Below are 25,458 nucleotides of genomic sequence, written 5' to 3' on the forward strand. Positions count from 1 at the left end.
CCTCACTCCAAAGTCTCTTCCATACCCATCTACAACATCAAGCAAACTCTGAAGCTCTTCTGCCGACTCACTCATAACAACAACATCATCTGCATACAAGAGCACACATATCTTATCATTCCCCACATTTACACCTGCATTCATTCTCCTCAATCTAGCAGCCAGTTCCTCTGTATATAAGCTAAAGAGGGTTGGTGATAATATGCAACCCTGCCTAACTCCTCTTTCACTCTTCACCCAGTCTGTCTCTACATTTCCTAGTTTATACTTAGCTCTTGTATCCACATACATACTTCGCACTATGTTAACTATCTTTGAACTTAGCCCAATCTTTTCTAGCACTCTACCTAGCATTTCTCTGTTCACCCTATCATATGCTTTCTCTATGTCTAGAAAACCTAAGTATAACTTGCTACCATCTTTCTTCTTTCTCTCAATCAATTCATTCACCACAAACATATTGTCTTCAGCTCTCCTGTCCACACGGAACCCATTTTGCTCTTCACCTAACACTCCATCTCTCTCAATCCATTTACACAATCTTTCATTCAGAACTGCACTGAACACTTTTCCTACTGTGTTAACTAACGCAATTGGCCTGTAGTTTTCAACTCATTCTTACTCTTGTACCCTCCCTTATGCAGCAAGGTCACCCTGCATTCATTCCACATTCTCGGCACTCTCTCCTCCTCCCACACCTGGTTAAACAACTCAGTCATCCTATCAATCACAACCTCTCCTCCATTTTTGTACAATTCATAAGGTATCTCATCCGGCCCTGCTGCCTTCCCATTCTTCTGCTTCTTCACACATTTCTCCACCTCCTCCCTGCTGATCCTTTCATTCAACTCATCTGCATCCTTTCTCTCCAGTGTCACACGCCCTTCACCCACATCAAAGACCTCACCTACACCTCCAATCTCTTCCCAAAACTCTTTTATTGCCCTTCTCATTTCTTCCTTATCAGTCACCACTGCCCCATTCACCTTCAGGCTCTCCACATTCTCACTGTCAGGCATCCCCTCACCCCTCAGGAATCTGTACCATTCACGACCACCTTCCACACCTTTCTCTCTAAGGGACTGAATCACACTTTTCTCACATTTAACTTTAGCATTCATTATCTTTCGCTTTGTCGCTCGTTGCTGACTCACATACGCTGTCCATGCATTCAGGTACTCACTTTCAGCCTCCTCACTCTCATGTCTCCTCTTTCTTAACTGTCTGCACACCCTATTCAGTCTCTTCCTTTCCTTCCTAGCATCTCTAATCTCATCATTCCACCACGGCCTACTTTTATGCTTTCTAGTACTTGTTCTTACATACCCTATCTGACTGGCTGCTGCATTCTTCACATTCTCTACAAATCTGTCATTCAGTTCATCCACACCATTCAGGCTCTCATCCTCCCATCTTCTCTCGCTCAAGTCCACCTGGAAATTTTCCCATCCTGCATCTCTCAACCTCCACTTTTTCCTCTTGACCTTGGCATTTGTTCCATCTCTTCCATTCAACTTACATTCTAGCACCAGCATGTTATGGTCTGAGACTATGTCAATCATCCCATCTTCATCTATCCACATGCGGTCAACAATTTCACGCATTCTCCCATTCACTAGCATGTAGTCAATCGCAGACTCCTGGTTCCTCGCACACCAAGTCACTCGTCCTTCAGCCAGGGTCTCATTCAGATTCTCCAAGTTCATCTCATTCACAAACTCATCCAGCATCTCACCATTCCTATTCATTTGTTCACCTAACATACCTACGTGAGCATTCATGTCTCCCATAACAATCACTCTCTCTCCAGCATAATCTCTTGCAATCTTTTTCAAAACACTATATTTTCTACTATTCTCCCTAACTGCTCTATCGCCTTCCACTGTCATATACACTACCACTACAACTATCCTCTCAGCTCTGCCACTCTCATTCCTACCCTCCACTCGAACAGCTAACACGTCCTCACTCTCAGCACTGTCTCCTATGTCCAGCTCTTCCACTCTCAGATTCTTCACCTTCCTGTGGAGCAGGGCTACGCCTCCTCCTAACTTCTCCTGTTTCTTGCGTCCTTTTCCTAACATCACAAACTCATTTCCTTCTATCTGCACCACATCCCGCAGGTGAGTCTCAGTAATACCTACCACATCTAGGCTCCATTCATTCAACTCTTTGCATACATCCTCAAATTTACCAATGCCCCATCCTCTAACATTCAAACAACAAATTTCATACATGACCTTGCCTGTTTGTTGTCCTCTCTTCCTTGCTTCGGTGCACATCCATTCCTCATTCAGGCCACATCTACACACACCGTAGACCTTGCGCGCACCCACTCACGCAGCCATCCACACATCCTCTTGTTGCAGGTCTCATTGAGGTGCACCCCATCCGGCAAGAAGTCCATGCCTTCCCTCAAGACGGGGTCCAGGTCGATGAAGCTGACGTTGCCCATCTTCTTCCTCAACCAGTCCAGCTTCAGCTTCAGCACTTCTTCCTGGATCTTGGCATTTGTCCTCCTCCTCAGCCGCTCATACCTCTCTCCCTCTCTTGGCCGACGTATCACACCCACCACTGCCACACACATCTTCTTGGCTTCAGCAGCCTTCACTGCCTCCACCACCTCCTTCACTGTCTCTTCTTCGCCGACCCTCTCCAGGTCGTTGCCGCTGCCCTGGATCACCAGCAGGCCGTTTTCTTCTGTCTGAGTCTTCTCAATTACCTTTTTCTTGATCTCCTGGATCTTGGCTCCCCTCAGGCACTCCTGTGAGGTTCCACTCACCTTGCTCCTGAGGAGGGCATCAGTATTTTTTATCATACTGTCCCCAACGATGCAGATTGGGGACTTTTTCACTAGCATCTTCTTCTTGGTCGGTCCTCTTCTTTGCTGCTGCTGCTCACTCACTCTCTCCGTCTGCATGGCCTTGTCCTGTTGGGGTTTCGGGGCGTGCACAGTCTGAGTGCCTCCAGCCTGGGCATCCTCGGTCTGAGTGTCTTTGCTGCTGGTCTCACTTGTCTCGGTTTGTGACGCCTTATCAGTCTTGTCCTTCCTGTCCTTCATCCTCTCCTTGGCGTCCTCTAGACACTCATCGCACAAAAACACGATGTTCTTGTGATTGAGCATCTTGGAGGACGCCTTCAGCAGCCCCACACAGGCTGTGTGAAGCCACCGGTCACACACCTCGCACACCACACCACTGCACGTAGCAGAAACACTCTCCAAACACACCTTGCAATCGTCCACAGCCATTCTAGTTCTTACTTCTTGTGGGATCCAGGAAAAAACTCTTCACAAAACAGGAACAAAGTCGCACACGTCCTCTCTTCGCGGCGTCACAGTAGGTGGATGTTACCTTGAGCTTGAGCTTGAGTTTGAGTTGGGAGTCACCCCGCACTTGCTGTCGGTGTAGCCTTTGGATCGGCGTTCTCCCATACACACCTGGAAATGGAAGAGCGGGGCAGAAAGTCTGAAGCATTAAAGCTTTCCCTTCCTCCCCCCTCCCTCATCATTCATCACATTCACACCTGTTCCCCATCCCCATCCCTGTCCCTGAGGGGTCCCTGCCTTTCAATCATTCTCATACGTTCCCTCCAGGCACTCTTTAAGAAATCTTTCACACCCTCAGTCACCCGACCATTTACCTGTCTCTCAACACACAGCCCCAGCAGGTACTCCATCCATTCCCTATTATAGCATTCCTCTCTCTCATCTCACTACATGCTTCTACTCCTATCTCTTCTGTCACTACACCTAACATCCTGTCTCTTGCACACCCATACCCCTCACACTCCAGCATCAAGTGTTCTACTGTCTCATCCACACCCCTCTCGCATACCTCACACACCTTGCTTCCTCCATTCTTCCACCTATACACCCTGCTGTTCACCTCCAGGGACTTGGTCCTGGCTCTGAACAGCAGTTCCCCCCCGCGGCTCCCATCATAAAAACTTTCACACCTAGGCCGGTCCTTTCTCCGATACCATTCTAGCGTTGTCTTCTCACTCATCCCCCTCTTCCACTCTGCTTTTCCTTTCTCTTCCACACGCCTATTGATTTCTCTCTTACTCACATCTACACTTCCATGTCCTATGGCTCCTCTAACAAGCATTCCTATTTCATCCACCCAAATTTCTTTATTAAACGACTCCTGTGCCCACTGTCCATACACGTTCCATTCGTACACCTTTTTTGCCCATTTACTCCCATCCATCACCTGCAGTCTAACCCTATACCTCAACACTGCCTTAGCTAACCTTTCCCTAAATGTACTCCATCCCATATCTCCTCTGATCGCCTCCACTGCCACATACCTGTTGGCACCTAACGCTATCCTGCCTGTCATGTTCTGCAGAACCTCTAGCCTATTCAGGTCTTTCCTAGTCCACACTGTTGTTTCTAAACCATACATGATGCTGGGGATAGCTACTCCCTTCCATAATCCTCTAACTACCTCATACTTATTTGCCCTGCACCGTGCTACACTACCTAGCCTCCCCACTCATTGGTTAGTCCGTGCTATTCTTTCCTGCTTGGTCCTTTCACACCCTCTTTCATCCAGCCAAATACCCAGATACTTGTACTCCTTTGTTCTTCCTATTTCCTCCCCACCCAGCATCCGTGTCCTGTCCCTGTCTAACGCATCCCCATTTACTACTAATACTTTACTCTTCTCCCTGCTGAATCTAACATCAAAATCACTTCCATACTAACTGACAGCATTCAGCATTTCCTGCAGTTCTGCATGGTGCTCGCTAAGGACCACACCATCTGCATACACAAGAATGCTCAACACATCATTCCCCACTTCCACTCCTAATCCTGTTCGCCTCACTCTCTGCCATCTCCTCCACATATAGGCCAAATAGTAAAGGGGAAAGAACACAGCCTTGTCTCACTCCTCTCTCATTACTCACCCATCCAGTCACCAGATCCCCCATACTAAACACCGCTCTTGTATTCTCATACATACTCCTAATGATTCTCACTATCTTCTCACTCACTCCCACTTTCTTTAATACCTTGCACAGCATTCTCCTATCTACTCTATCATAGGCCTTCTCTATGTCTAGAAAAGCTAAATACTTCTTCCTACTGTCCTTTCTCGCTCTCCCTATCACTTCATTTACTACATACATGTTATCCTCACCTCTTCTATCCTTCCTAAACCCATTCTGTTCCTCACCCATTACCCTATTTCTTTCTATCACTTCACTCAGTCTTTCATTCAACACACCACAGAATATCTTACACACTGAACCACACACTGCTATTGGTCTATAGTTCCTAATTTCCTTCCTACTTTTACTACCTCCTTCATGTATAAGTGTCACTCTACTTTCATTCCAGGTTGCAGGCACTCTTTCATCCCTCCAAATCCTTCCAAACAACTCATGCAGCCCCTCAATCACTCCTCGACCACCCTCTCTGTAAAATTCATTCAGAATCCCATCGATACCCGGAGCCTTACCTCTCTTTAGTTTCTTTACATACCTCTCAATCTCATCCATACTGATCTCTTCATTCATTCCTTCCTCTATTTTCCTACCTAAGGTGATGTCTCCTAAGTTCCTAGCTGGCTCATTCACTCCTCCGATAGCTTTCCAGTACTCTTCTATCTCTCTAATCATTTCCTCTCTTTCTCTAATTCTCCTTCCATTCACTACTAACTCTTCTACATGGTCTACTTTATTACCTTTCTTTCCTCTTAAAAATTTATACCATTCCCTACCTCCTTCTTCACCCTTTCTCCTAAGTTCCTCAATAATTTTCCTCTCCTCATTCCCTCTGGCCCTCCTGATTAATGCCTTCACCACTTGCTGCTTACTCCTATACTCTTCCCACATTCTATCATACTCTATTCTCTCTACCTCACTGTTCTGTCTGTACCTTCTAAGGCTCCTACATCTCCTATTCAGTTGCCTTCTTTCCTTCTGAGCAGAAAGCATAACGATTTCGGTGCATGAAAATAGTTCGGCTACCAAGACATTCCTTTGCCCAACCATTAAAAGTATATTCCATTTCACAAGTTATATGCAATAGAAGTTGTTTGTGATTGATTGTAGATTTGTGTTTGATTGTAGATAGAAATAATAACTGTATATGTGCCGAATAGTTCTGAGACGAACTCAACTATACCTTAACATAGTAAATATTCGCATGTATAATTTCTGTTCTTGAAAAAATAGAATATTGAATGTTCTAATATACATTCTGGCGATTGAAGAGATCACTTATGATTCAACGATCATAATATCTGAAAAAAGTTGTTTACATTTTAGAAGAATGTGCCGTTGCCATACTTGGTTGTGTATCATAATACAGATAAGGAATGAAAGTGAACTAGAAAAGTTAGAAATAGGGCAGAATAAAGTTGCAATAATGGCACTTAATGCACCTAGATATGCAGCAGTAGAGGCCCTTAGGGGAGACATGGGTTGGAGCACTTTTAGAGAAAGGTATGTAAAAGCGACCCTATGGTATAAGGCTAGGTTAGAGCGAATGAATGATGCTAGAAAAGTGAGAAAAGTGTTTCTGTGGAATGTCAGGAGTAGCAAGTGGGGGAAAAAGTGTGTCAGGATGGTGGTGAAGAGTGGTCTAATAGCTAGTTGGGCTTTTCAGCAGGTAGAAGGAAGGCATTTAGAGAATGACTGGAGTATGATAGTTAGAAATGGAGATGATAGAGAATGGGGTGTAAGGAAGTGGAGGAGTGAGATAGACAGAGTAGTGAAAGGTGTGGGACTGAATGACTGGAAGAATAGGATTGAGCAAAAGAGTACCTTGGAATGGTATAGAGAGAAAGAGGCCACAATGTATGAAAAGTGGTATGATGGAAGCCTGGGTAGGGATCTTCTCTTCTGAGCTAGGGCACAGTGCATGGATGTGAATGCAAGGAATTATAGTTGGTCTGAGTCCCGCAGCAAAGTGTGTCAGATGTGTGACATGGGAGAGGATGAGACGGTGGAGCATGTGGTGCTGGAGTGTGTGAAGTATGCCAGAGACAGGTATGAGATGATGCAAGTGGTGCTGAGGGAGCTGGGGCATGACAGAGTGGAGATGACAGGAAGGAATGGATGGTGGTGCTGCTGGGACTCTGTGGGGAGACGAATGGAAGGATGATTGAGGCTGTGAAAGAGTTCCTGGAGATAATGTGGCGTGCTAGATGCAGGAACTAGTGGTGTGAAAGATGATGATTGTCCTCTTTGTTGTTTGTGTTTTTTCGTATTTTCCTTACAGGCGCTGCCGATACAAAGGCCTGACGCAGAAGAAATTCTTGCGTCACCTGTAACATCAATATCAAGATCAAGGGAGTTCTCGTGCCAGTTAGGGCAAAATTGCTTTTGAAATTACGTTTTGCATTCAGAATTACTGTTTGAATGCTTATGCTGTGTCAAGTGAACCTAATGGGAAGAAAAGACACCCTCCCTGGCGTTTGGCATCGGCACCATGGGATGGACAGTGGCGCGAGAAATCTGTGCCTGTCTGCCCACCAGCCTGCTGTCCTACTAGCTGTTTTCCTTCGTATCATCTTTCCTCCTTAAAAGGCAAGTATTCCTGGCAGTAGAATTAATGTCAATGTAGCTTAAGTGCACAGAGGTAAGTTTGTGGTTTGTGAGGCTTAGCTGGCATGTACAATTGGTGGCATGGAGGGAGAATTGTCTTATTGGAGCAAACGAAGGAGAATTTAGCAGCAGGTTTCAGTTCATTTAGAATATTTGCGTGAAGCAAGAGACAAACAAGATGTTGAACGACCAGCACAAGCAGATTATAGTGGTTCTGACCGACAGAATACTACTGAGAATTCCACAGTTTGTCATGTTAGTGAAATATATCAGAAAATTTCTGGGCCAGATTGTGAAGATGATGAACAGGGTCAATAAGGAGTAAGCATCACTATGATTTGCTCTGTCAACAAGCGTGTTCATCTGGAAGTGATTCTGATGTTACAGATTCAGCTTTTGAAATTTCAGGTCATGATGATTATTTAATGTCATCCAAGCTTACTAAATGGGCTGTTGATTTTAAAATCTCACACAGTGCAATCAATAGTCTTTTGGATATATTATGTAAATATCAGCCTAGTCTTCCAAAGGATGCAAGAACTCTGCTAAGTATTCCATGGTGCTATGACATTAAGCAGGTTGCAGGAGGATCTTATCATTATTTTGGTGTGGAAGCCTCACTTGTAAGAGTTTTGTCCCACAAGTTAACAACAAAAACACTGAAAGATGAACACATAGTACAAAAACACTGAAAGATGAACACACGGCCCGGTAGCTCAATGGTTAGAGCGCTGGCTTCACAAGCCAGAGGACCGGGGTTCGATTCCCCGGCCGGGTGGAGATATTTGGGTGTGTCTCCTTTCACGTGTAGCCCCTGTTCACCTAGCAGTGAGTAGGTACGGGATGTAAATCGAGGAGTTGTGATCTTGTTGTCCGGGTGTATGGTGTGTGCCTGGTCTCAGACCTATCCAAAGATCAGAAATAATGAGCTCTGAGCTCATTCCGTAGGGTAACGTCTGGTTGTCTCGTCAGAGACTGCAGCAGATCAAACAGTGAATTACATAGTACTTCAAATTAATGTAGATGGTCTGCCTTTATTTAAGAGCTCAAACAGCCAGTTTTGGCCCATATTAGCAAGAGTTAGTCATCCAGTTGAGAATGAACCATTCATCATAGCATTATATTGTGGTAGCCATAAACCAGGGAATGTTTCAGAATATCTACAGGATTTTGTTACTGAAATAAAAATCACTGAGAATGGCATAGAAATTGATGGTAACAAACTTCAAGTTCAGCTAGGTATCATCCTTTGTTTGTGATGCACCAGCAAGATCATTTGTCAAACAAGTTAGAGATCATAATTCATACTGTGGCTGTGAAAAATGCACCCAAAGAGGTGTGTTGAAGGGTAAAGTAACATTTCCATCCCTTAATGCCTCACTCCGCACAGATGATGACTTCAAAAGCTTGGCTGATGAAGAACACCACTGTGCTAGATCACCTTTATTAGAGCTTGGAACTGGAATGGTTAGCCAGTTTCCATATGATTACATGCACCTTGTTTGCTTAGGATTAACAAGAAAGCTTATTGGGCTGTGGATAAGAGGACCTGTGGAAATAAGTGTAGAGTTGGAGGTAATGTCATACAAAAAATATCAGAGGACTTACTAAAGTGCAGGAAATATCTGCCCTCAGAATTTCCCAGAAAATGCAGGTCACTTGCAGAAGTAGATAGATGGAAAGCAACTGAATACCGGCAGTTTCTGCTATACAGTGGACCAATTGTTTTAAAATGCAAATTGGCTGATGACAAATATCAAAACTTTTTAGATCTTTTTGTTGGTATTTACTGTCTTGCAAGTCCATTCTATCACAGTACACATTCCCAATATGCCCATGAATTATTGTGTACCTTTGTGCAAGACTTTGGCAGGATATGTTAGTTTATAATGTTCATGGGCTTTCACATTTAGCTGGTGATGTAGCAAACTTTGGTCCACTGGATAGCTTCTCAACCTTTCCATTTGAAAATTTCCTCGGAAAGTTGAAAGCCAAGTTGCGGAAACCTAACTTTCCTGTCCAACAAGTGATCTGCAGACTTCATGAGGAAATGAATGCTCTTTTGTCAGCAGAAATAAAAAAGAATGTATATATAGAGGTTCCCAAGCACCTGCATAATAATGGACCATTACCAGGGAGCGATGATAATTTTTATCAGTTCAAGAAGGTCACTTACAAGAAACTGCAGTTCTCAATAGATTCTGGAGATAACTGTGTGAAGGTGGGGTTAAATATAGGTCTGATAAAGAACATTCTGGTTAGAAAGGATGGAAGGCATGTGATGATACTGTTTGAATCTTTCACTAATATATCCACTTTCTTTATGAACCCACTAAGTTCATCGGATTTGGGTATTTACAAGGTATCACATCTTAGAGGAAGGCTTGATATTGCTCCACTGTCAGAAATCATGTGCAAATATGTAATGCTGCCTTATAAGACTGATGTCTTTGTTGTAATTCCACTGATTCACCAGTTTAATAGACCATGAATGATGCACAAGTTGGGGCTGTGGTACTGGAGATGCATGTCAGTGTCTACTTTTTTCTTTATTTATTTAGGGTTGCATTTTGTTATAAAAGGCACTTTTGTGTGTTTTTTTTTTTTTTTTTACAACAGATGGCTGAAAGATTTCTTTTGGTAGAATTCCTTAAGACAAATGATCATCATGGCTAGTTAGCAAAGATGAAGCAGTGTGGCCTCCATACCATTCTTCAATACGAATAGACACGGCTGTCCGCAACAGAAATTCACCAAGTACAGAATGGATGAAGTATTCTGTTAAAATCATGTATGAATCAGGTACAGTATATATACATTTTTGGCTTCACAAGGGTTTTGCTATAACTATGTAATGCATAGATTGATAACAATAGGAATAGTCAGTTCTTTATATCATTCCATTTAGTTAATTTTATGCTAATTTTACTAGCTACTTCTGGACCCATTTGATATTATCAGTTGTACTTCACAGAACAGTGTGGCATCCAGTCTGTTGGTTCATCACCTGGGACTTGTGTGTGTCCTTGTCTGTTGTGTTCATCATCTGGGATATCTGTACTTGTCTGTGTCTGTTGTGTCTTATTGTGCTATTGATGTGAGTATCTTGTTGCATCATATTCAGTTGTTTTAATATGTATTTGTGTCTTTTCACTTATTTAATTACATTATTTATAGGCAAATTAGAAATAAGCAAATTACATAGGAATATAGTACGTACTTAATTCTTTCGTGGCAGATTTCCCCAAAACACTATTAATTAACCTGTCACTAACTTGAGGCAAGTGAAAGACGAGGTACTGTATGGTAACCAGTGATAATAGGAATAATATATACTAAATGGATCCACAGATACATATGAGAGAGGAAGATTAAAGTTGACAACCGCTACATATCATTCTGACCTGCAGACAGAAGATTCTGAGGATGATGTCATTATCCGTTATTCAAAAAGAAGGAGGAGGTAGGTATGTTTTAACCATAAAAGAAAAATTTATCTGTGTGAAGAGAGAGAGAGAGAGAGGGTGTGTCTGTATTTATATACCTATGTGTTCAGCTGCATCACTGTATGAGCACAAGTAAGCTAGCTAGCTTACTTGTGCTCATACACATGCATGTGAATGTTCCAGATTGTGTTTATTATTTATTTCCACTTCTTTTTTCCAGATCTCTAGCAGATACACTGACCATGAAAGTTCTGAAGAGGACTGCTTTAGTAGTTCAAGAGCTAAGACAAAGGCTTCCAACAGCAACAGGGATGTGGATCTGAAGGCCAGCGTGCAAGACCAGTTCCACCTGGACCATCTGTACCGAACTGTATTGTATCACAGCCACCACAGCTACCACATCCTGAAAGTCTAGATGTAAACAGTAATGCAGTTAATTCTTTTGAAGTTACTTAACACTATTATAGATAACTTATTGCATTTAACTTGAAATGCAGTACAAGTATGCTTGTTTTGGGTTGTGACTAGTATTTTGCTGGTATTACAGGTTATTATGTGCTCATAAGTAATGTGTGTTTGATATTACAGCTCGAGATGCAAGAATTTTTATGGTGTTGGAAGAATTACACACTATACTGCATTCCCACTCCACCAAACTGAATACTATCCTCAGACACCACAGTGTGCAGGAACAAGATCAAGCAGTACCTGAGGGTATTCACTTCCCAGTGAAGGAAATCCAGATATGGATGTCCTTGAAACCAAACTGATGGATCCTGACCTAGAGAAAAAAGTTGTAAGTTTTGTGAACAGTTACTATTTGTTATTGAATCCTTCAAATTGCAGTAGAAGTAGGTGCAGGTTTTTGTAAATTTAGGTCAAACTTTATTTAATTTGCAGTTTTGACAAACTAGTACAAGACTTCCTGGTAACCCTTGACACTAGAACCACATACATTTTAGGCCTATGATGTGAACTCAAAGTGAATGTGGTGCTGTACAGTTTTTCATGCATCCTTCACTTGCATACTACTGCAAAGTTTCCACTCTTTCAGATTGCCAGTCTGTGTGTAATAGGTGGATCAGGCCTGCCAGACACAGTGAGGCGCATTTTGCGACACACAGTGCGACACACTTCAATTGGTGTGGCAAAGGAATGAAACAGCTTTTGCACAATGAAGTTGAAGGATACTATAATTAGTAAGTGCTTCATGATGCAGTCATAGGCTAGTAGTGATCTCACCTAGAACAAGTAAACATTGAAAGAGGCCTTTGGTATGCAGGACTGTAATGTAATAGAATTACTCATTTCTAACTCCTTACATTTCAGATTTGAGTACATTTAAATTTACTGAATTAAAGGCAGATTTCTTTTTTACCAGAAAGTGTCCACAAGAATGCAGAGCACAAGAGTGCAACAGCTGCCTCAATTGAAAAAGTAATGAAGGAGTGGTTTCGAACAGCCAGGGATCGAGATGGAGGCCGTCGGAGGAGAGATGTAAGAAGTTGTTAGAGCAGTGATACTGCTTAGACTTGCTGGCATTGCATATTTTAAAGTTTCTCTCTCTCTCTCTCTCTCTCTCTCTCTCTCTCTCTCTCATGTGTACCTTAATGCATCATAAAATACTCAGTTTACTGGTACCATGCCAGGCTTCCATGCCACATAACATAACATATAACATAAATAATAGGATAACAAAGGGCCACCAGGGCCCATCTAGGTTATCCTGTATCAGTCGCACAGCGACCTCGTCATCAGTACTTAAAAATACACTTACAAGTACACAATACATTATATACTAATTCTAAATATTTGGCCCATTAACAGGGCTAAGTCCTGCAGTGAATTCCTCTACAATCTGTGATCCCCATACATGGGGATCATGTCTTGTTTAACTATAGTAAATTTCTTATAAAACTATCATGCAGTGCTATACATAATTATAAATCTAATAAATTTAAGTGCTTATCTAATCTGGATTTAAACATTGTCAAACTAGTGCTATTTACAACCGTCTCTGGCAATGCATTCCAGAAGTCTACCACCCTATGACTAAAGAAATATTTTCTTATATCTAACCTGCAGCCTTGCTTTCTAATCTTCCTGCCATGATTTTTAGTCCTACTTCCCTCCTCTAAGGTAAAGAAAGATCTCACATCTATGTAGTTTGTATCTGAGAACATTTTAAATAACTCTATCATATCCCCTCTTATACATCTCCTCTCAAATGAAAACATGTTTAATGCCTTTAATCTATCTCTATACTCCAGGCGCTTCAAAGCTGGTATCATCCTAGTTGCTCTTCTCTGAACTGCTTCTAACATGTTGATATCCTGCCTATAGTGGGGTGACCAGGCCTGTATACAATACTCTAAATGGGGCCTAACATAGGAATTATATAAGCTACGCACCACTTCCTTACTTTTATAACTAACATTTCTATTTATAAAACCCAGGATCCTATTTGCCCTATTTCTTGCTTCTAAACATTGCTTTGAAAATTTCATAGTCCTGTCTATCACTACTCCTAAATCCTTTCCTTCCTCTACTGCCTCTAGCCAACATCCCTCCATCTCATAGTTAAAGTTTGTGTTGTCTTTACCTAAATGCATAACCTGACACTTTTAGAATTAAACTCCATCTGCCACCTGTCTGCCCATGCTATCAGCCTGTCCAGGTCTCGTTGTATTCTGTAATTGTCCTTTTCACCCTGTACTGCACATGCTATCTTAGTATCATCTGCAAACTTTGATACTTTGCTACTAATTCCTATATCTAAATCGTTAATGTACACCAAGAAAAGAAGAGGTCCTAGCACTGATCCTTGGGGTACCCACTAACCACTTCCTTCCACTCAGACATTGCCCCATTTAATACTACTCTCTGTTTCCTATCAGAAAGCCATTCACTAATCCAATCAACTAACCTACCCCCTATCCCATGTAGTCTCAATTTGTACACTAGCCTCCTATGCGGTACCTTATCAAACGCCTTGCTAAAATCTAGATATATAACATCTATGCTATTTCCATCATCTAACTCCTTGGTAATATATTCTAAGATATCAAGCAAATTTGTAAGACAGGACCTCCCTGATCTAAAGCCATGTTGGGTATCTCTAATTAATCTATTCTCATTTAAATGCTCCCAAATACTACCCTTAATGATTTTCTCTAGGATCTTACATACTATACTAGTTAAACTGATTGGTCTATAATTATTCGCATCATCCTTCCTACCTTTTTTAAATATTGGAGTAACATTAGCTAACTTCCAGTCTTGTGGTATCTCAGCAAACCTAAGTGATCTTTCAAAGATTAACTTAAGTGCTTCAGAAATACTGTCTACACCCTCCCTAAGTACTCTGGCATGTAGCTCATCAGGACCACTAGCTTTCCTATCGTCTAGTTCAAGAATAAATTTCCTAACAATTCCCGGTTTTATATCAATATTTTCTAAAGCTCTTAAACTACTCGTCGCACTGTTTGTAACAGGATTTCCTATTCTTTCCCTAGTAAATACTGAAGAAAATTGTTCATTTAATAATTCTACTATGTCTTCATTTTGATCCACTACTACACCATCTTTTCTGAGTGGTCCAATCCTATCCTTATTTCTTTTATCACTGACCATCTGCACTAAATAGTTATCCTGAAAACTTTCCATAAACTTATTTTCACTAGCATCTCCTACCATCCTCTCCCAGTTTACTGACTTAAGATTAAAATCCCCTAAGATAATTGTCTGACTAGTACACCCCCTATTTATCTCATCTACCATAAAGTTGTCTACCTCTGCTGACTGGTTAGGTGGTCTATAAAAAGCTCCTACTCTAATAACCTTACTTTTGTTTACTCTAACATCCAGCCATAAGGACTCTACTCTGTTATCTACCTTAATACCATTAACCTGACTGGAAATGAAGGATTTTTTTTACATAAATAACTACTCCTCCACCTATCCTACCAATTCTCTGGTGTAAATACATAATGTATCCATCTACTTCATATTCTTTCCTATTTTCCCTATACTTTTCCTCATTTACCCATGCCTCTGTGACACATACAACATCTAAGTCCTCCTCAACTATATAACTAGATAACTCGTCCTTCTTGTTCCTAAGACTCCTGGCATTTACATAAAAACATTTAAGTCCAGCTACCTTCCTAGATGCTGTCTCCTTATTTGGAATCCTAATCTTATTCTCTCCTATTTGCACCTGGAAATCTTTCCTAATCTTTTCACTATCTCTGTTTATCCTATCTAATTTATGTCTAGCATCTTTCTTCTGGAATGCATTTGCTACCTCACCCCCTACACTCCATCCCAACTCCCCTCCAGACATCCACTCAGCACATCCACACCCTTCCTACTCAGATGCACACCATCCCTAGCATACAAATCCCTTCGCCCATAGAACCTATCCCATACATCCACAAAGCTGACACCCACATCCTTACACATCCCTTTTACCCGAACATTCACACCAATGGCTCTAGACAACCATTCCCTGCTAACAAACACACGAGGCAAGATTCCTGACACTACACACCTCCTACCACTCTCCCTTATCTTGCCTAACATTTCTCGAAATCTTGCCACTAACTCCTCCGACCCACCTGCTCTGACATCGTTCCCACCTACGTGCAAAACTACTACACCCTCCTTCTCCATCCCTCCCACATTGACCACACATTCCAGTTTCCTTCCTCCATGTATCCTGAAGCTGTCATGCCACTTCTCCATTTACCTGTATCCCTTTGAAGTGCTTCCACACCTCTTAATGATCTGCCTACTCCATATGCACACCTTATCACATCCCACATAGCCCCAAGTCGGTCTATTTACATGCCTTCTCCCCATTTATAAATGCCTGTATCTTAATTTCTTTCTCTTTGCTGTAATGTTTCACCAGCACAATAGTTAATAAAATTTTGTGGACAGCATTGCTTTAATGAGAGCCACTTTTATTTATATATTTTACTTATTTATTTTTTATAATTACTCTTTATGTAGGATGTAGGGATAGGATAATTATGTATTAATTATGTGAACACTGAGTCTAGGAATAAAATTCAGGATAGATAACAGTATTTTTGCACTAACACCAGCACAAAGAAATTAGTCATTTATTAATGTTTGTTTTTATGGAAATGATTAATACTGCTGTTACTGAGAATTATATTAGTGAAAGAATATTAATTGTTCTGTATCAAGGAAGTAATTTTTATAGCTACACATCATGTACAGTATTGCCAAAGAGTGTGTTTGTGTGTGTGTGTGTGTGTGTGTGTGTGTGTGTGTAATTCACTGTTTGATCTGCTGCCAGTCTCTGACGAGACAGCCAGACGTTTCCCTACGGAACGAGCTCAGAGCTCATTATTTCTGATCTTCGGATAGGCCTGAGACCAGGCACACACCACACACCGGGACAACAAGGTCACAACTCCTCGATTTACATCCCGTACCTACTCACTGCTAGGTGAACAGGGCTACGTGAAAGGAGACACACCCAAATATCTCCACCCGGCTGGGGAATCGAACCCCGGTCCTCTGGCTTGTGAAGCCAGCGCTCTAACCACTGAGCTACCGGGCCGTGTGTGTGTGTGTGTGTGTGTGTGTGTGCGCGCGCTGTGTGTTTCACTGTTTGATCTGCTGCAGTCTCTGTGTGTGTGTGTGTGTGTGTGTGTGTGTGTGTGTGTGTGTGTGTGTGTGTGTGTAGTTGTTCAGTATTGTTTTAAGTTCTCTGCCAGTTGGTTCATAAGCTATACTTTGAACAGAGTTAATCTTTGGTCTTGAGGGTATGATTTATGGATAAGATGTGAAAAAAATTAATATATGAAGTATCCTCAGATTGAAGGTAGTAAATACACAAGTAATAATATCAGCTAGGTGTCATCACTGAGGCATAAGGAGTAAGAATATGTATCTTTGTATTCTCTGTAAGGAAGGATGACAAGGGCTAGGATAGAGGGTCGGGAATCTCTCTCCTTCCTTTTGTTGCAAGGAAAAATAATAATTTAATTACTTTTTTAGGAGAATTATCTTATTTGAATTTCCACTGTTTTGCTTGGAAACTACCTCACCATACAAGATAAAGTTTATAAGGTCCTTAAAAGCTTGAATGTGATTTTAGCTTATTTTTCTTCAGTTTCTAATTAAGGTAATATATATATATATATATATATATATATATATATATATATATATATATATATATATATATATATATATATATATATATATATATATATATATATATATATATATATATATATATATATATATATATATATATATATATATATATATATATATATATATATATATATATATATATATATATATATATATATATATATATATATATATATATATATATATATATATATATATATATATATATATATATATATATATATATATATATATATATATATATATATATATATATATATATATATATATATATATATATATATATATATATATATATATATATATATATATATATATATATATATATATATATATATATATATATATATATATATATATATATATATATATATATATATATATATATATATATATATATATATATATATATATATATATATATATATATATATATATATATATATATATATATATATATATATATATATATATATATATCTGGTAATGAAAATGAAGTATAAATGTCTTTTCTCACTTGTCAATGGCATCAACTCTCTAATGTACACCCAATTGTAATAGCTAAAGATCTTGTCAAAATAAACTTATGTATATGAATGCTTCTTTCATTTAATCATCAGGTGTATTCATGTAAAATGCATTATATTACTATATATAAGTGGGCGGTTAATGGCAGACATAACTGCGTTGGCCCGCTATTATTATTTTTATTTATTTATTTTTTTACGGCAAGGCCTATAGCGCCTGTAGGCACACTTGAAGAGTGTATGGGAAGCGCTGTTCAGCTTCCGCCCATTAGTGGCGCAGGTAATTTTATTTATAGTGGTACCCATATTAGGGCCCATATCACCACCCAAGCTCATCTTGAGTGTAACCACCTAGAACCTGGGTATCATGGTGATATGTAGGTAACTTTAAACCACTTGACAAATGGCAGTGTTTTAAGGCTGTACGTGGTGGGATTCGAACCTACGCGTGGACAAAAAGGACATCTGCCCGATCCCACGCTCACCACCTTTACCCACTATGCCACCGCCTCCGGACCTCCGTAGAACCTATGAGCACGGGTGACGGCGGCCCCACGTATTTTGCCGCTGTCGGGCCGCTGGTACGACATACGGCCTACGGAGGGCCGCTGTCTTCTGGTTTGCTGGGTAATTATCTCCTCTAACATATCACAGTGTCTTAAAACTGCTTCACTGCCCCAGCCAGCCTTTCACTCGTCTCCACACAGTTTAGGGTTGCCAAATATGAACTATCAAAATTCCGGACACCTTCACTAACACCTGATTATGGTCCTGATATGATACTGGAAAACTATGTCAATTAACTAAAAAGAAACAATACCTTCATGTGCCAGTGAGCTTCCCACTCATCCCTGCCTTTTTTGAAGCACGGGAGTTTCTGCATCTCTGCAGTGAATTTACACTTTCGTTTGGGCATCCCAAGCCAAACTGACCCCTATCAGAGCTGGTTAAAGACTGGGGCGCGACGTGAGACGGCGTTGCGAAGGCTGCGAGGAGCGAGCACCGACTTTATACAGGACCCATACACGTCACAGTCTTGACCAAGGATTCTCTTTATATTCCTTGCTACAAACATAAGCAGTGTGCGGTACACCTTGATTCGAACTTCATCAGCGAGCCTCTTAACTTGTAACAGTGTTTGTCCGACAAACACTGTTCAACCATATGGACGCACCTTGTGAAAAAGACCACATTGAAACCTGAGTAGTACTATTACCGCCCATCAAGGTGGTTGCAGGACAGTGAGACCCTCACGTTGACGCGATAATATATATATTTTTCGGTCAAAACCTGTTGACAAAGGCACTACGATAAAATACAAACAAACAATATAATAAGCGCGTTTCCCTTTGGCAAGGATGCAGGTGAAATAATTAGGACCCCTCGACGGGTCGAATCCTTATATTACACCCACATTCCCACCAAATAAGAACGGCTGTGATATAAGTACATATATGCTACGTTTGTGAGACTAAATACATTATGCGACACTAAATACGATAAGTACACTCATAGAACAGCGTGTGGGGTAAATAAGCATACGTCTGAAGGACAATAAACTTACGTGTTCGGGTCTACGGCACGTTACAAGGAGATGACGATGTTAACGTGTACTCTGCGATAGCTTGTTCAGGACTGCTCCTTGGTGTGGCCTGGCATGAGGCAGTGAACTCACCCTCTAACCTCATCCGCTGACCCAGGAATTCTCTATCTATGAGACGGGACTCAGCACTTCCTATCTTGTAAACAACTTCCATCGCTCCCTCTATCCTCTCTCTCTCGCTCTACTCTCTCTCTCTCTCTCTCTCTCTCTCTCTCTCTCTCTCTCTCTCTCTCTCTCTCTCTCTCTCTCTCTCTCTGGCGATAACACTCCCACTGTCGAGGTGCTCGGACCTCGAAACCATACTCATGGGGCGTTGTTGCGGTGGACGCCTTCTAACTGGCAAAGTTTGGACACTGGGCGTGTGAGAACAGAGTTTTCTGTCTTCACCTTGACTTGGCGAACAAAGCCATCTTCACTTGGTATCACTTCTAGTATTCTGCCAAGCATCCATTGACTTCGAGGTAGGGGTTGATCCGTGATGAGTACGATGTCGCCAGGGTGCCAGTCGCATCGAGTTCTTAAGGGTCCTCGTCTTTGCCGGAGTGTAGGAAGATATTCCTTGAGCCACCTTTTCCAGAACTGATCTGCTATATACTGAGCGTGTTTCCATCGACGGCGGTATGTGTCTGCTACAGTCAGGTCATTGCCAATAGGGAGGAGTCAGCTCCCATCCGGAGTAAGTGAAGTGGCGTTAGTGCTGTAAGGTCGTTGGGGTCGTCGGACACAGGAGTGATAGGTCTTCCATTAACGATTTCTTCCACAGCGCAGAATAGTGTATGAAGGCGTTCATCATCCAGTATTTGGGAGCCTACTACTGCCTGAAGGACCTTCCTTACTGTCCGGATTTGGCGTTCCCATACTCCGCCCATGTGCGAAGCCTTTGGTGGATTGAATCGCCATTCTACTTGGCGTCGGAGGATAGCGTCTCTGACTATGTTATTATTATGCCAACTGCTCACTGCTTCCTTTAGTTAACGGGTGGCTCCAAGTATATTTGTTCCATTGTCAGAGTGAATGCGTTTGGGAGTACCTCTGCGTCCCGTGAACCTTGTTAGAGCAGAAATGAAAGAGTCTGCACTTAGAGAAGTAAGGACTTCTAAATGTATGGCTCTGGTGGTCAGGCAAGTAAATAAACAACCCCATCTTTTTGCACGAGCTCGCCCTTGTTTAACCAGGATAGGGCCAAAGCAATCTACACCTGTATAGGTAAACGGCCGGTCTCCAGAGAGTAGACGATCCTCAGGGAGATCGGCCTCTTTTTGTCTCGTGTGTGTCCAATTGGTCCTTCGACACGTTACACAGCTCCGTAACACGCGATCAAGTAGCCGTCGGCATTTAGGAATCCAGTAGTTTTCGCGTAATGCCGCGAGTGTGTATTCACGGCCTGAGTGTCCGGTCTTGGTGGCATGTATTTCTTGCACAATAAGTTCCGTGAGTCTGTCCTCCCTCGGTAGCAGTATCGGGGTCCTTTGGTCTGTCTGTAGGGCCGCTCGTGTCAAGCGGCCGCCTACTCTGATCAAGCCATCCATGCCCAAATGAGGTTCTAATCGACTCATTTCGCCATGCTTTACACACTGTGTCCCTTTTAATGTTTTAATTTCTTGAGAGAAGTGTTTCCCTTGTAGGCACTTCAATACTGCAAGCCTTGCTTCTTCTACCTCTCTTGCCAAGAGTCTGTTACCCTGATGACACGACCCATCTTTCTTCCCCACCAGCCATTGTAGGAATCTCCTAATCCACGCTACTCCTTTCAGGAGCCTGTACCAAGAGGAGTATCTGTTCCATAATTTCTCCAGGATGTCCTGTCCTTGACTTACGTTAGTTGCCAGTACTGTAGTTTCTTTTTTCACTTCTGGGTCCTCATCAGTGAGATTTGGAACCTCTAAGTCATTCCTCGGCCACTGATCTTCATCTAAAGAGAGGAAAGCTGGCCCTCGAATCCATCTGCTGCTCCTCGAGAGCTCCATTCCGTTCAGGCCCCGACTGGCGTCATCTGCCGGGTTTATTGACGAGGTCACGTGCCTCCACTGTTCTGGGTTAGATTCTTCATGAATCGCCGAAATCCGGTTGGCCACAAAGACGTGAAAGCGTCGTTCAGTATTTCTAATATACTGTAAGACGGCTGTGCTGTCTGTCCAGAACGTCGTTCTATCGATTCTTTGGTCAAGCTCTTTACGTATTTGTTTGTCTGCCCTTGTGGCCAATACTGCAGCACACAATTCAAGACGGGTATGGTCTGTTGTTTCAGAGGGCCAGCTTGGCCTTACCACACACAAAGAGATTTGATGTGCTCCTTCTGCATTTGTCATCCTCAGGTATGACACCACGCCATAGGCATGCTGAGAAGCGTCGCTGAAATGGTGCAGTTGTACGTCTGTCGTACTACCGGTTGATTCGTGTCGATAACATCGTGGAACGCGTATGCGCGTAAGATAGGGAAGGTCAGTTAGCCACCTTCGCCAAGCTGTCATCGTTTTGTCAGCTAATTTCTCATCCCATCCTGTTCTGCGTCTGCACTCTTCCTGGAAGATCATCTTTGCTCTTATGACACTAGGGGCGAGAAAGCCCAAAGGGTCATATATAGAGCTGATCATGCTTAGGAGACCTCGCTTCGTCTCTGGTTTCTTTGGTATTTGGACTTGCACCGCTAATTCGTCCTCTTCCAGATCCCACAGAATGCCCAGCGCTCGTTCCGTGGGCAACTTGTCGCCCAATAGGATTTCCTTCACTCCCATGGCCTGCTCCGACTGTGGCACTTCCTTAAGAACCCTCTTTTGGTTACAGGACCATTTTGTGAGCCTGAATCCTCCCTTGTTTAACAACTTTCTGAGCCTATGAATGACAATTGTAGCCTTGCCCGGGGATTCTACTGAGTGTAGTAGATCGTCGACGTAGAAATTGCGGCTCGCCTTCTGGATCTCCTCATGAAGATATTTTCCGTGATCCTGGAATGTTCGTTGTAGAGCAAATGCTGCACATGAAGGGCTCCACACTCCCCCAAACAGATGCACCTTCATTCGGTACGTAGCAGGAGGCCCTGACATATGTTCATTGTTCCACCAGAGGAATCTCAGTGCGTCTCTGTGTTCCGGAGTCACGAGCACTTGGTGGAACATAGCTTCAATATCTGCCATTATAGCTACCCTTTCTTGTCGAAATCTGAGGAGGACGCCCATCAAGTTGTTGTTAAGGTCGGGTCCTTGCATCACTTGACTGTTTAATGATAACGTCTTATAAGTGGCTGCACAATCGAAGACTATTCTCATCTTTTCTGGTTTCTTAGGATTTAGTACTGGATGATGTGGGAGATACCAAGTCTTGCCAGGTGTAGTATTGAGATTATGAGAGGAACTCGCTCGGCATGGCCTTCACTAAGTAAGCGTGACATTTCTTCTTGATATCGGATGAAGAGTTCCGGATGTTTCACGAGACGTCTCCTAAGGCTTGCCAACCGTCGTTCAGCAAGTTCTTTGTTGTCTGGAAGGTCTGGGCTCTTGTTGCGAAATGGGATGGGAAGTTGGTAATGTCCATCCACTTGTACTACGTTCTCTGACCATAATTTCGTGACTCTTTTGTCTTCGACAGAGATGGGATCATCACAGTTGTTGTTGGTGGCATTTAGTTCCCATAAAAGGTTGACTTGGTGGTCCAGGTGTTTTCTTTGATTTTCTGCAATTGTCGTGGTGATGTGACTGTTCACTGTGGTTACATCATGGCCGTCTAGTCCCATAGGGCCATTAATTGTCCAACCAAGAAGGGTGCGCGTTGCGAATGGTTCTCCATCCTTTCCAGATCTTACTTCTAATGGTACTAGGGCTTGGGGTATATCTAAGCCTATTAAAAGTTCCACTTCCTTTGGAGCATGGAACTGTGCAATGTCTCGAAGGTGAGACCACACTTCCATATCACTGGACCTTGCAACAGAACCTTTCAGAGAGGATGGGAGTTCTGTCACAACTATAACTTGGGGAATAAGAACGGTTCGGCTCTTCCTCATTCCTGTGCTGGTCACCATTAAATCAAGTTGTTCAGTGTTTAACTGTGTATCTTCACACATAATTGTGCCAATAGTTAGCTGCACTGGCTCCCCTTTGGCTTGTAGACGATCTGCTAGACCACGCGTACAATAAGATCTATCACTACCTGAATCTAAGAGGGCACCCGTAATGATGGAGTTTCTTGGGTCTTGGCTCTTAGCTCCCACCTTCACCTTTACAATGGGAGAACTACTCTGCTTGAACTTCTACTCCTCAGTCATGCCTTATGATAGGGAGTACTCGGTGTTGAAACATCCTCGTCTCCTGTTTGTCCAGTGCTGAACCATCTGAAAGGATCCTTCTTGTTCTTGTTAAGGGTCACCAGTGTGTTGAATTTATCTGTACTTTCTTTCTGTGAGGAACTAGTTGCTTCGGGGTTAGTATTACTTGTGGATGGGTCTGGTGGCATAATGGCCCGTAGCGGCGCCTGTCTTAATCTCTTATGAAGGGAAAGAGGTGTCTCCACCAAGGTGAGTTCTTTTAGTCCTTGAGGAGCATTTGGGAGCCTCGTTGATCTGCCTTGAATATGGCTATCTATTGTATTTCCTGTGAAATGTAACAGGTGAGAATGAAATTCTAGGCAGCCATCAATACCACACATCACCTTTCGGGGACATGTCGTGATCCAGTGATTATAGCCGAAGCAAGACAAACACCGCCGCTCTCGTCGCACTAGTGAGAGGCGGTCAGTTGTATTCATCTCAATAAAGCATCTACATGTGTTGATGGGATGGTGTCCCTGACACAGCGAGCACTGTGTCTGACTTCTGTTCGTCACCCTTGACGTCGCGGTCATCAATCCCATAGTCTTCCTATTTGGTAAGGATTCATATGACGAGTTTGCACGTTGTCTGTTTGAATCTTCTATCCGTTCTCCGTCCTTCTCAGCCTTTCTGAGCATGTTTTTTGTAAATGTTAACAACCACTCGGCATCGCACGAGGTGCCCATGTTCAGTTCTTCATGTTTATATGACTCATCCACGTAGTCTTCTCTTAGTTTCCCTTTAAATCTCCCTGTTATGATGTGCATAGATGCATATGTTTCAATTTGTTTTAGTTCTCCCATAATTTTCAAGTTCCTCACGCAGGTGCTCAAGGCATCCACGAAAAGGCGCAAGCCTTTGATATCGTTCATCCTCAGGCTTGGTCCCTCACATATTCCTTTGATCAAGTGTTGAATGTATGTACGTTTGTTACCATGTCTGGTTTCCAGTAAGTCCCAGGCCTCTTTATATCCTTCCTTGGGATCCTCTAGTTCCTGACAACCGCACAACTCTTGTTTTGCTGGGCCAGAATAGGCTGCGATCAGATATCCCAACCTTTGACGTTCTGATATTCCATCCTCTTGAACGTGACCTTGGAATGCGCGCTTGAACGCCCAGTAATCTGCACAAGAGCCCTCGCTGAACGTGGGCAATGGCTTCTGAGAAAGTTTCAAGGTGGTTAGCAACTCCTTCATCCATCCCTCATTCCTCGAAGTGACAGTCGGTTCCTGGTTTCCAGGTGGTTTTGATGACCTGGTTGAGTTATTATCGCCCACCTCCTGTCTGTTTGTAGAGGGTATAGTCAGGTTGGTCGTGCCAGTACAGTCTCGGACAGTAATCTCATACTCCCCCTGGTGAGACTGTCCCGGTTCGGATACTGAAGAGAAGGACGAGTTGCCTTCACGCCCAGAAGCCGTTTCCGATTCAGTAATAGGAGAGATTTCTTTAGCAGTCAAGGTTGGCATTGCTCTACCATGTCCTGTTTTCTTCACTGCACGTAGCTGATTTACACTTTCGTTGAAGCTTCTCACTACGGTCGATATGTGAGTAAACATCTGTTGTATTTGTTGACTGCGTTCAAATAGCTGTTCCGTGATGTCCTGATCCTCCGACAGCGTAGTGGAGTTCGAGTCCTTCTCACTCTACCATGGATGTGTGATGTTATGTGGCAGTCTTTCAATTCTACCATCGGTTGATTCCAGGCCTTCCTCCATCATTGGCTCCATATCTACGTCCCCAGGAACAATGTCTTTTGGCTCAAGCTCAGGTGAGCTGGCCTTCTCAGATTTGTTTTCTTCCATGCTGGAAGGTAGATGATAACGA

The 25,458-nt window shown here is 42.4% G+C and overlaps 2 protein-coding genes and 1 long non-coding RNA gene across 3 annotated transcripts; 1 reads left to right on the forward strand and 2 right to left on the reverse strand.

Moving 5' to 3' along the window:
* Positions 1-2,282: 2,282 nt before the first annotated feature.
* LOC123518293 lies at positions 2,283-3,325 on the reverse strand. Its single transcript, XM_045279029.1, has 2 exons — positions 2,994-3,325; positions 2,283-2,963 (listed from the first exon to the last, which is right to left on the reverse strand). Exons 1-2 carry the CDS (start codon positions 3,248-3,250, stop codon positions 2,294-2,296), a joined length of 927 nt encoding a protein of 308 aa, XP_045134964.1. The 5' UTR covers positions 3,251-3,325; the 3' UTR covers positions 2,283-2,293.
* Positions 3,326-10,925: 7,600 nt separating this feature from the next.
* LOC123518411 lies at positions 10,926-12,768 on the forward strand. The gene is made up of 5 exons (XR_006678783.1): positions 10,926-11,023; positions 11,227-11,423; positions 11,595-11,802; positions 12,061-12,205; positions 12,388-12,768. It is a non-coding gene; the product is annotated as an uncharacterized LOC123518411 (long non-coding RNA).
* A 6,869-nt stretch (positions 12,769-19,637) lies between these two features.
* LOC123518388 lies at positions 19,638-22,468 on the reverse strand. Its single transcript, XM_045279197.1, has 2 exons — positions 20,496-22,468; positions 19,638-19,866 (listed from the first exon to the last, which is right to left on the reverse strand). Exons 1-2 carry the CDS (start codon positions 22,466-22,468, stop codon positions 19,638-19,640), a joined length of 2,202 nt encoding a protein of 733 aa, XP_045135132.1.
* Between the last annotated feature and the right edge of the window lie 2,990 nt (positions 22,469-25,458).

Source organism: Portunus trituberculatus, chromosome 43, assembly GCF_017591435.1.
Source record: "Portunus trituberculatus isolate SZX2019 chromosome 43, ASM1759143v1, whole genome shotgun sequence".
Taxonomy (NCBI): Eukaryota; Metazoa; Arthropoda; class Malacostraca; order Decapoda; family Portunidae; genus Portunus; species Portunus trituberculatus.